Source organism: Pecten maximus, chromosome 13 (genome assembly GCF_902652985.1).
Source record: "Pecten maximus chromosome 13, xPecMax1.1, whole genome shotgun sequence".
Classification (NCBI taxonomy): domain Eukaryota; kingdom Metazoa; phylum Mollusca; class Bivalvia; order Pectinida; family Pectinidae; genus Pecten; species Pecten maximus.
The window spans coordinates 24,062,529-24,076,141 of record NC_047027.1 but is presented as its reverse complement, the minus strand read 5'-3'; the positions used below and the strand labels follow the sequence as shown (position 1 = coordinate 24,076,141).

The 13,613-nt window shown below is 34.9% G+C and overlaps 1 protein-coding gene across 1 annotated transcript in view; it reads right to left on the bottom strand.

Annotated features, from left to right (window-relative positions):
• LOC117341314 (low-density lipoprotein receptor-related protein 4-like) overlaps positions 1–2,589 on the bottom strand; it is a 28,294-nt gene extending 25,705 nt beyond the window's left edge. The window contains exon 1 of the mRNA XM_033903168.1: positions 2,504–2,589. Coding sequence (XP_033759059.1) covers positions 2,504–2,561 — 58 coding nt within the window. The 5' untranslated portion in view covers positions 2,562–2,589. The remainder of the gene's footprint in view (positions 1–2,503) is intronic.
• Between the last annotated feature and the right edge of the window lie 11,024 nt (positions 2,590–13,613).

Below are 13,613 nucleotides of genomic sequence, written 5' to 3'. Positions count from 1 at the left end.
ATGTTTAAACGATATCATCATAAATCCAACATAATAATCAACTTGTATAGCTCTCAACGTGTTTCTGGTAAAAGCAGACAACTGTGAAGAGAATACTGTATAATGATGACATAAAAGGTTAAAATTAGTTAAAACTGATTAGTGTTAATAGCTGTAGGCTGTTGATGTAAGGATTTAGGTACTGTATCCGGTATCAATTTCAAGAGAGTGCATTTCAAAAGCAAACGGAAAGTGCAAATGTGTTTTTGAGACGATACTTAATTGTCCATTATTTGTAATCGGTCATAATTACTCTTTGGTTGTTTGTGTCCCACAACAAGGTATAGTATCAAAGCTGATCGCTATACGTGGGTAAACGTTGAGGACATTTATAAACTTTATTGAGTAGATTATATGGTGAATGTCTTCTTACAAGTTACACTCTATCGTTCAATATACCGGCTGTTTATACTATTCGGAACTCTTTAGTCATTTAACAGCGGAAATGTTTCGAGTACAGGTAATTTGGTGCAAGTATTGCACGTGCGGATTGCCGCGGTTGTGTATTTAAGCCAGTGAACCTGTGTAGTTCGTCATATGGAGTTCGACATCGGACCGAGAAGGACCACCAAGCCGCGTCCATGTCCGTCCCAGGGAGATGTCCGGCCCTATGGACGTACCGGATGGATAGGACAAGACTCACTTGAGGGGGAACACAGACACCAGAGGTACGCGACCACCGGCCCGGCCCCCTCACGTCGCCTGAACATAGCACACGCAGTGGAAGGAGACGTTAAAACCTGTAACCAACCAACCAACCAACCAATGTAGTTCGTCAGTCAGATGGAAAGTCCCGTTAGGACTGCCTGGCTCGGCCGCTCCCTGACTCGTGTATTCAGTCTTGACAAGACTAGTTTGTCTCTCTTTCCCTGATAGGAATAGTTGTACGTAGATTATGTTAGAGGATAGAGTATAAATAATAGTCATACCTGTACCATACATCACAGAAGTCAAACAAGACTTATATTGATGCCATCCAGTGATTCAGTGATTCAGTGATGTATGTTTCATATCAGTGATGTAGTAGTCAGTATTTAGACTATGGACTAGTTGTGTAGGCTTTTATATCGTCGTCTATCACATAGCATAGGAGTATGGCCGTGTAGCTGCTAGTATTTTTATAGGAGTGGGGCCAAGTAGCCGCTAGTTTACTAAAAACTACTGCCATGTTGTCATATAGTATGTATGTTGGAGTGTGTGACAGAGTTTGATAATTTGTCCCTATGTCTGTATATTTTACATAGTGTTGTCTTAATAAATCTACCCGAACTTTATATATCTAGTTTGTGTTTATTTGCCAGACTTCACTTACAAATTATGGCTCAAAAGGTAAGACCCTGACGGACCCAAGATCAGCGAACCTGGGTATAAATATTTTAAAGCCACATACTCCAAGATGCTCATTTTAATGTTAAGAGAGCGTGAATGGCCACTGACCTGGACGCTTGACCGGGGGAGTCCTTGAGACATCAGTGTATACAAATAATTTGTCGCATTTATGTTTATCGCGAGATTTGTCACGGAGCCGACAACGAGGCTATAACAACGTGCACTGCACATAAACTACACACATGGCCGTTGTTTATATATCGAGCATATGTGAACTTTGCCTAATAATGCTTTCATTTAAACATATTAACAGAATATTCTCCTAATAACTGAACAAAATAATTAAACATAGTTTACATTTAAATACTTAATTTTAAAATATAGCAATATGAATACAACAAAACATCGAAACAATTTTAGATCGATGAAGATGACAATGTTAAAAAAAAAGCTAACCAGCAATCTAATAGACGTCCGGCAAAATTGGAATTCAAGTATATTCCATTTTCTTCTCTCGCTAAGTTCCAACGAATCATTTCCTTTCCACCCACTTTTGCGGTTTTTTTTGGCAGAATCTGTCTGCGTTTTCGCAGGTCCACGCTTTCGGCCATTTTGTATGGACTGTAAAACCCGCCGTAGCATCGTGCGACTAATTTTCCGAGAAACTTGGTCCGGCAGGCACAATTATTTTTTTTAGGGAATTCCCCGTATACTTTCATAAATACACATTTTCTTTTAGTTTCTGATTCACGATAATCTGTTAGGTATGTATCAAGCCTGAAAACTGTAAAAAGCTCAAAACATAAACATTGATATTATGTTTATTCGGGAGAATGTGGTTTTAAGGTGTCGGTTTGTGGTGAAAAGCCGCTCCTTTTACACGCGTGTGCAGATTGTGGCGCGATAATCGAGTTTCGGAATGTACATTGTGAGAATGGATGTGTCTGTGGTAGATAAAACTATCATTTTGGCGATGCATCTTCGTTTGGTATTGTAGGAAACTTGCTATTAATAAAGATTTTGATAGAGTACCGAACTTGACCTCAAAACCTTTAAATGGCAATATATATATTAATGTTAACGATTCATTGAAGTTTCTGCTCTGTTTCGAAAAAAAATAATATCATGCACTAACCTGTAGTCCACGGGATTGTCATGGTAATGACTGCAATCATATGAAGAAAGGCACCCATGGTATCCACGATACGAAACCTTTCTCTTTAGTTTACACATATATATAGTTTTTGACCTGATATTAAACATAGTATTATGAAGTAGCTAGACATTTTGAACTCACACTGTAGGGAAATGTATACTATCCGTTTACGGTAGACACAGTGACGATAACAACGTATACAACAGAAAAAAATCTAATAGCTTTTTTTTCCCATTTATTGATAGTAACATGCTTGCTCCCGCAATCTATTGAATTTAATTTTCCGCACTGATTGCATGATGCAGATTTTAGTCCCAATATCATGATTCCGTTTATAGACAGTCAATGTTGTATATAACTTATGCCTAAACCTAACAGTTCCATGTTGAATATGACAATACATTTCATATTGGAACCTATATTATGCTTTTGTATTGTAACGGTTGGCAACATAGTTCCGATATATGTAAATTTGAATATGCGTGCCATATTTATGTTTCTGTGTATTGTATCAGGTGTTTGATAAACTTACAAATCACTCGTTGAGAAACGATTGCGTTTTTTGTTGTGTCCAATTAAACGAAAGTAAAAATAATCATGTATTTTCGTTATGATTAGAAACTGATTAAGCAATAACTGGTATACAGGAAACTCTTAACAGCAAAAAATAATTATGTTATTAATTCTGGAATTTGACAAAATTTGTTGGAATGTCCATCTTTACAATTTAAATGCAAATATATAAATCTTTAAAAAACGTAAATCAAGACTACGAATTATTTAGTACACGACCAATAATTCATTATTTAATCCCGTCAAATGTGTCGTAATATTAACTATAAACTTTTTCTTGTGAATATAGTATCCGAAAGCTAGATTGATAGTACATTGGATGTTGTAATGGATTTAACTGTAACATCGGGACAAAATATTTGACATTATATATTGTAATGGTGAAACTAAATCATTTCTTTAAAGGCTTGTAAAGAACAAAAAGTAAGCAAATCAAAATATCGACATGTCGGTTCAGATTATAGCGGAAAGGCTGTATTTTTTCTGAATATTTGCAGCGAATATTAATTATGTCATAAACATAAACAATCAACATGTTTTCGTTTTGAGCGACACACTTGGTTTCACCTTTGCGGCCTGGGCTCCATTCCCTGTATTTAACGCTACCTCGAAATAGCTGATAGGCGTATTGCAGGACAATGCATATAATGTTTGACTTGCAATGAACCTTTCTTGATTAAATACAGAGAATTGGCTTGTTGCCAGTAGAATGTGACACATGTGTATTGTGGACTCCAGTAACAGGACTTTCATACGTTATCCCCTCCAGCCAGTGGTGGTTAAGTAGAAACGGTAGTTAGTACTTATCCACTCACATATTACCGATATATATAAAATCTAACTTTACTTACGTGTTATATATAGACAGGATAATGGTATTATAAACAACAGTATGGCCTCAGTTAAGAATCTATTTTTTACACAGGTTATTTTTACTAGGTGGCATTATTTGATAAGAACATTTAATATCTAACGCCTCCCTCCCCCCCCCCCCCCCTTTTTTTGTGGGGATGTTTTTTTTTTTTTTTTTTTTTATGTATGCTCACCCATTCAAATCAATTACTTTTAATCATTTATATTTAGCGTAGGGTTTATTTTCGCGGAGTCAATCTCGAATTCAAATCCTTCGCGATTATTTGTACGAAAATAGACAATCTATCTGTTTGCGATATAGAAATCATGCGGAGATGATGCCTTTAATAGCTCCTTTATAAAAGTCATTTCGATATCAACGTTCGCGATATCATGTATACTCAAATATATCTGAAGGGATAAGTTCGCGAAATCTAAGTGATTTACACAGTATCTGATATATTTGATTTTTCACTTTCTCTATCAAGCTGGTCACTCCAATTGGCTTAAGTACCTATACATATTTTTATTCATCTTTTTTTTGTCATTATATATGAAAAAGAAGTAATCAGAATGTGAAATATTTGCACTCTGAAACGTTTAGTTTCGAATAAATTATACAATTATTTGTATGAGCAATTACAAACCAGCAAAACAAAGAGACAATGTTGGATACAATGTGTGCAGATTTCTTACTAAGTATATACACAGAGGAATATATTGCTTATTTGATTTGATATCGGTTATTGATTTCACATCTAGCTGTGTATTGGCCAATTAACGTTGAGTGTGGTTAAAAATTAAATGTGAAACATATCACTTGGCTAACAATCGACATGATACAATAACAATTTTGTTGTTCAAATATACATTATGCAACTCAGATATGTACACGTTCAAGCGGCTAAGGAAAGCCCGTGTAACTTTTTGAGGGATAACTTTTTTGTATCATTAGTATTATTATATAATTGCAATGTACATGTGCAAATTGATGAATTGACGTATCCATTATAAGTCTCAGGTAACAACTATAACATCAAATGTAATAAGTACTTGTAATGTAGTTAATATTCGCGGGGATTTAATTTCGCTATAATCGCGGTCATTAGATATAACGCGAAAATATATAGCCAGCAAATATAATTTGTTTGTTTTTCTTTAACGTCCTATTAACAGCCAGGGTTATTTAAGGACGTGCCAGGTTTTGGAGGTGGAGAAAAGCCGGAGTGCCCGGAAAAAAAACCACCGGCCTACGGTCAGTACCTGGCAACTGCCCCATGTAGGTTTCGAACTGGCAATCCCAGAGGTGGAGGGCTAGTGATAAAGTGTCGGGACACCTTAACCACTCGGCCACCGCGACCCCTGCCAGGAAAAATAATAGATATGTTTACTGCAGAATGTAATGCGGTGGGAATGAGAGATCTAATACCCGCGAACAAGATCCGATTTTGACAACCGCGAAATATTAGCCTGCAAAATATAACTGTACAGTATATTTTTGAATATATTTAAAAAGAAAGATGTTTTTTTTGAGAAAAGAAATAATGATAACCAAACAAATTGTGAAGATAACCCTTATACTTCTTGAGGATAAGGGTAAAATTCTTTAAAGATGTACCACAATAGCTGAAAAAGATAATTGCAGAAAAAAGAAGGGTTGGGGGTTCTCTTTTGAAATAGGATATGGAAAAAAAATCAATTGATTTGCGAAGAAATTCGCACACTGACTCTTTATTTGTTACGTAGTGTTCGCCTACAGTTGATCATATCAAGTCTCATTTATAATTGGAGCACATCTAGTATAGCAGGCCATATATTCTTCTGAGATATTAGGCGTTTGCTGGAAGAGCTTTTTTAATGTGTTGGTGATAATCAGATATATGTCTATATCTATGTAAAATATGTAAGCTTGAAGTCCTATAGTCAATATATTTTGTAGAGCAAATTCAGAGGATCATAGAAAGTCCGAAAACATTTGATTAATTTAGTTCCATCAATAAATAATTTACGCAAGTATTTGTATACATATATGTTTTCTTAAAATAGTACAGCCATCTCCGGTGAATCATTATTTTATTCTCGCTATTTTTTCCCTTCCAAGAAATTTGGAGGAAAAGGAGATCAATAACTGTTAATACCGAGTAATCATGTACATATACAAACTAGTAAATCCCAACACAATTAACAGTATCATCACAATAGTTTGTGTTTTTAAAGTACTCCATAATAACAACATATAATCAGCTTATTCCGTCAAGAGTAAGCCAACCTGGATGTTGTCGGAATCAGCCAAGTAGAATGGTAAAGACCGAATCGGGGGCCGGAACGGACAGGACATTTCATGAAGTTGTGTTGAGAATAGAAAGAAAATTATATGGAGATTGTTGTATCATTTTAACTTAAAACAGATGAAGACAGATAAATAAACAAATTATTTATTGATAAAACTATCATTTTTTCCAGATTGTCTACACTTTTCAAAAATGGCACGAGGGCTGATTGATATGTTGTGAAACTCATTTTGAAGGATTTGAATTTTTTTTTTAAACATCATTCCCTTCAGTATCTACACTTTTGCCAGCGGTGTTTGAAGGCATCAATACCACTTTTATGGAACTCCTTTTCCTGGCTGTTCACAAAGTCATCACTGCATGTATCGACGTCATCATCGGACAGAAAGTAGGTGCCTGAGTTAGCTGATTTCAGTTTTGAAAGATATGAAAGTCTGATGGAGCGAGATCAGGTGAATAAGGCGGATGCTGTATCGTGATTTGAAGCCATAGCAATGACAGACGTGTGAACAGGAGTATTGTCCTGATGGAATAACACACCTGTAGTGAGCTCTCCGCGGCGCTCAAGTTTAACATTTTGCAGTTACTGCCTCAGAAGTATAGCGTAGTAGAGATAATCTATCAGCAGAAAACCATCTGCATCCAAGAAAACCGAGGCCATAACCTTCCCAGCTGATGGAACAGCCTTAAATAAATTACCTTCTTTTGCTCCAGAGAGCCAGGGTGCTTTCATTGTTTCGATTGATTTTTTGCCTCTGGGGTAAAATGATGGACCCATATTTCACCCATAGTGACAAATTTCAGAAGAAACTTGGCAGGATCTTCGTCAAAAGGTTAAGATTAACACGCGATAATGTGCGCCTGGTGTGCTTCTGATCAACTGTCAGAAGGCTTGGTACCTATCGGGCCGAAACCTTTTCTTATTGCAAGATCCTCGGTAAGAATGGAATGTAATCTTTCTTGTGAAATGCCAACTCTACTGGCTATATGTCCTTGTGTGACTCGTTTGTCTGTCATAAAAATATCATGAACTTTATTGACCATTTAAGGAGTTGCAACATTGATAAGCCTTCCAGGACGGGGGTCATTATCAAGGCTCTGTCGGCCGCGCTTAAATTCTGCCACACACCTTTTCACTGTAGCAACTTTCCCTAGTTTTGCTACCATATCATTATGGATATCCTATAAACACAGTTATTCTTGAAGCGATGTACAGTATGTTACCTGTATGCTATCTGTTTTTTACCTGTGGTAAGTGAGAAACTGACTACTTTTGCTTTCCATTAGTCTTACAAATCCATCGCATATCTTTGTTCTACAACACGTGGGAAAACATTTCTGCGGTTTCAGATGTACAGAAAAATATATCAGAGACGATAACGTAGAATATGTATGTTATTAAAGCCTTGATTCATACAAATATGTGCATGTAACTATATCTAATTAGGTCTATGCAGATAATTAAAGCTTAGTTTTTCATTAATATTATCTAATACACCAATTAGATTGCAGTTGTAATATATATATGTATACAACCAGCATACGACTTATTCTGTATTTTTGTTGTTTTTGCAATATTCATCCTCCGAGTTTACGAAACCGCACATATTTGGAGTTCAATCGCACAGTTGTGCTATACAATCCCAATAGTTGAGAGCCCCTTGCTACCAAAGGATTATGAGGCAGAGGGAAAATTAGGGAAAGGTTGAGAAAAGATAAATCAGTTGGCTCAAGGAATAGCATTCAATGATGGGTGCCAAGATATATCTGCGGTCTCTAGTATGAAATAAATCATAAGATGATTATATGAAAAGTAGGCTTTGCAATTTTAGGTAAAGACTGACACGTGGTTTATGAAAAGACGTCCACCAATATTTACATAAAACATACATGTATGTGTTAACCTGGGTTATATCAAAAACTCTATAAAGTTGTAAATTCAAAATGTATAGAAATATTAACATTTAACATAAAAATGGTTACAACACATATACTAGGTAGCCCCATATATCTTCATGTTATAGGTCAATGCCATTTATAAGGGCAAGAGTTATAACACTGCATGCTAGGCACCATCTAGACAAATATTAGTTCCACAGTATGTATACAACTTGATAAAAAAAATCTCAAATGTTTATCTACTTGTTTGATTTCGGTGACCCTGAACAAAATGTTTTTTTTCCCTGGGTACTCCGGCTTTTCTCCACCTCCAAAACCTGGCACGTCCTAAATGACACTGGTTGTTAATAGGACGCTAAACAAAATAAACCAAACCGTAATAATTGTTGACAATTATTCTAATGTGGATTCGTTTTTACACAAATTATTCATATCGGTGCCCAGTATAGACCAACTGACGAAAGATTGAATTCCCGATGGCATAATCGCATGGTCACTTTGTGTCATGTGAGGTAGGTACATTGATACCCTAAAACTATACACACTCTTTGATTTTTCGATGTAGCAAATTTGGCAATATCTTATTGATTTTTTTTATATGGAAAACAATCAACTCAATGAAGTTTCAGGGAGTATTAAGCAAATATAAAATAATAATTTTGAACATTGAACCATGAAATCACTCTCCTCTCCGTGAATTATTTCTTTCAAAAAACATGTGTTATTCTATGAAAATATGCTCCCACACTTTACTAAAGAGATAAAATCGCTAAAAAGTTAATCATTATAGTATTATCATGCAGGAATGTTTGTGATGGTGTTAAGTTAAAACAAATATATGAAAGCTATCCATCCTCCTATTTTCAACAAGATTATTATATCCATACTGCTACTGAGTTGTGTATACGAAACGTCATTGTCGGCCTGGTGACTTTATTGAGTTCATCGTCTTATGCTGTCTTTTGCCCTCCTGACACTCTTAAGTGTATGGTATTGTTCATCACCATTTTCATTAGAAGTTTTAAATAGGTAGGTAATTAGTCTTATATTGGATTAATGTTACGCCACAATTAAACACATTTGTTGACAGTATAGGAAAAATAGCGTGGTCGTTTGGAGGGTGACAAGTTCACATCAATAAGTTTCAGTATATAAGCTGAAGTACCGTAATGATTTCACAGCTCCGACAGAACATCTTGCTCAGTCAGAATGAATTCCTCAACACTACTGCTGTTCACCGTGTTGGTATTGGCTTATGGTAAGTGTATCAAGCATTGTCCGTATAGCAATATGTCTTTGGTTTAAAACTTTATTCGAAGTGATCAAATCATCACTGTATCAATACGTCACATACATGAATGTGGATTATAAGGTTTATCGAAATGTAGTCATGATGCATATATTGTATTCTTAGTACGATATACCTGTAACGACTGTCCGGTAATATGGAATTATTTTAATACAAAATATTTGGCTTTCTTAACTCTGTCAGCACATCGTCTTTTTTGTTTGTTTGTTTTTGTTTTTTTAGACCATGTGCATATACGAATGACAAAAACAACGAAATATTTTAATTGTTTATTTGAGATGCTTTATTTAATCTGTTTTAGCGTATGTCACGGAATCCGAGCCCATCCCCAAAGTGTGTGAGTAATAAGATATTTTAATTTTTGATTTTTGTTCGTATCTTTGTCTTTTCCGATTATTTTTAGTCTACAAGCATTATGTTGATTAAGTAAAGCCTTATTATATCAGCATATCTTATTTGTGGGTTATGACGTGCTTAAGATAAATATGTTTCTACGTGTGTATATTCTCAAGACGTATGCGAAAGGCAATTATGTGTATTTCATGGTCAAGTAAATGTATTTCATTAGAATTAACATATTCATGAATTTAATTTTGTCTGCAATTTATAATATCCAAATGGTTTGTTGGTAAAATTAGTAACTTAGATGACGTCATACACAGACGACAGGATCTTTTTTTTCATAGGAATTCAACTGCTTTCAGAGATATTTCAAGCGGCTGTCTGTTACTATTGTTTTTGTGGTAGCGAGACAAAAATGGTCAGGAAGTTTGAAATACATTATAATTTGGGTATTGCCAAAATAAAATGTTAATTAGATATTTTTACGTTTTGAAATATTCCTTTCTTACACAGTCTAACCTCCTTATCCCGAAGTCAGTGAGAATTTTGATAAAAACCTGGAGATATCGCGAGAATTTAATTTGCATATTTTTCAAATGATTTTACCCCGGAACGGAATTTTGTTCGTTTTAAACAGTTCCTTCGAGCAATAAGAGTTCACGATAACAAGTTTGACTGTAAGAAAATATAAATATTGTACTATGCACAGCTAAATATTTATCTCTCCGGGTATGTATTCACACTGTAATATCTATCTATGCATCAAAAGTTTGATTCCATGTTCCAATACGTTTTGAATGACACTAGTTATAAATGATAAATTTAACAGCTATAAACTAATACTGAAAACAATGTACTGTAGTATCACATATTCTTTATACATTGGAAAACTACACACGCTGCCGCTTATGTTATTTGTTTATAAAAGAGATCGTGATTGTACATTGAATCTGGTTTATTTAAAAGATTGTTTCATGAGCTGATCTGGTGGAAAGGGCGGGGTGCAAAAATCTACCTAATAGTGTTCTCTTATATGATTATATGTTCAAAGCTAGTTAACATCACGACTCTAAGTCGAGTTCTTACTATACACTGGTGGAATTGAGTCGAATAAAAGTGTGAACAATTATCTTCCCTTAATCTGTCTTTAAATGGTGAATATGGATATATACCTTGAACATGATATGCATGCTTGATATCAACTTTGTAATTTTGTTGAATTGTATTTTCAAGATGATCTTATTTTCCGGTGTAGGAATGATGACTAATTTTGAATTTCCTGTCATTTCCCATCTGGTTTTTTTTCTTCAAATGTTTCAAGACATACGATTAGTGGTTAACATGCATTCATGACACAGGTATCGTATACTTAATATCGATCGAATGGTCTTTTAACGGTTGTCTGGTAACATGAAATCAGTAATATAATCACATACTTGGCTTTCTTAGCTTTGTCAGTCCATCTTTGTTTTTCCTTTGAACAATATTAGACGATATGCATATAGGAATTACCAAAATAACACGAGATATCAATTTTTACTTAGAGATTCTTCATTTGTCTGTTTTAGTTTGTAATGGCTGCGATCCCCAGTGTGAGTAATTCAACAGTTCTTTTATTTCTCAAGTTTGTTTTCTCTTTGTCTCTTCCGAATTTGTTGGGATTACAATCCTGTTATTGATGGAGTAAACTCTTTCTACATTTCCATATCACATTTGTGGGTCATGACGTGTATCAGATATACATGATTTTTCGTGTATGCGATCTCATGACTTATGGGCAAGGTGATTTTAAATATTTCATTGTTATGTGAATGCATGTTTTTTTTATTCAACATATCTATGATCTAATGATTACATAATGTGTTAATAGTTATGAAAGATGAATGTGCATAGAAATAATTTCGTTTTGTTTTTATTTTACAAAGGCACCTCATCATTGGTTTATTTATTTCTAAGATGGGTTCCAGCGTATGCCCAATCTTTATTCCGTGAAAATATTTGAACCATTTCTGTTTTTCTTTGAATGCCTTAGTTATGAGCATTGCTTTAATACCAAACATGGTAAGTGACTAGCAGTAGAGCTAATAAAGAAATGCGAAGGGGCAATTAACACGACTGGAAACTGTCGCTTTGGTGTTAACGTGAAGCTCATAACTTAGACAATCCAGACCCCCCCCCCCCCCCCCTACCACCACCACAAAAAATGGGAAAATATTGAGCGCAAAAACGCGGGGAAATCATCTTTCAGTGATACACAAAAAACTGAAGACATGCTTTAATGACACGAATGGGGTTTTTTTTTAAGAAAGAAAATTATCTATTTGGTCATTGTTTTGTCATCTTTCAATTTTGTTTGCGTGAAATTGATATTCAAATTTTTGTTCCTTAATAGTTTCTTAACTTTTTAACTATCATTTCGTAAATTATAGTAATTACCTCTCCAGTAGCATATACATTGTACATGTATCTAAATATCCCTTATTTTATTGAGATGCCTGAAAGACAACGAAGTAAGGACGCGCGATTTGCCTTTGAACACCATTGTAAATTTAAGTTTGCATACACAATTGTTTTACATTCTTTCATGGCAATACATGAATATTGCATTATGTATTAAAACTCGAGTCACTCGGTCACGAAAGCAATTTCATTACAAATCAGACTTTGAATGCAATGATTTTAATGTCTCATGATCCTCAGAAAGTTATATTAGGAGAATGAAACAATCGTTTATTTTTCATTGCTTTGAAATTAAGATTTATAATGATGTAGTAGAGCATTTGAACATTTCATTAATTAGTTAGCCAATAGGGCAGGGATAGAGAGCAAGTGATGTAGAGAGCAAGTGATGCATGCGAGGTCAGAGATAAGGAGATGTGTAGTGGTCAGTGTGAGGTCAGTGTCTGTGAGAGGGAAAGTGACCAGACAGAGAACAGATGTGTTTTTATACAATATTAAATGCTTCATTAAATTAGTTATAGTAAGTTTAGAATGATGTATGATGTATCCTTAGTTAGGATATTTTAGTGTAGTTTATATGATACAATTAGATTTAAAATATGATAGAGGATAAATGAATAGCAATCATTTAAGTGGCTTTTATAACATACATATGACATGTTTTTGATACTTAAAGTTTGCTAACTTTAATATTGTAAAGGTTATTATTATTTTAGAAGTTTAAGGTAATAGAGTACAGAAAGCTGGTTATTATGATGTGTGTAAGGATATGTGTGACATTATAGTTCATTAGTAAGATAGGAATGAGTCCCGTGTGAGTTTAACATGAAAAGGATGAAAGCTTTCTGAGAGTAAGGTTTGGAAGGGTGTCTTCGAGGAAGTACAAGTGTTTGAGATAAGAGTGACAGGAAAGTCTTGAATGAGGGAGATCAGCACGGAACATCAGGAGACGAAGTCAGAACTTGTATAAGAAGAACATGAATAAAGAAATTAAGAAGAACAACCCTTGTCAAGATTCCTCGTTATAACAATGACATGAATGTTTATTTCAAGTTTCTTGCACTGGTCAGCCCAACGGGGACTACGCTTACGCTCAAGATTGCAAGAAGTTTATAAAATGCCACACAGAAATTGAATATATATTTGACTGCCCGGGCGACCTTACCTGGGATGACAGCACCAAACGATGTGAATGGGATTCCGATGTCAGCCCTAATCCGTGCTTACCATAGGTAAATATTCAATGTTCTGCAAAAATAGTCTGTTTGAAGATCTCGTCCTCAATTGCTCCCTTTAAGCAGTTCTGATTTTCATTCTTTACAAACTCATCGGAGATGGCGAAGACCTTAATCAGTTTTGTGAT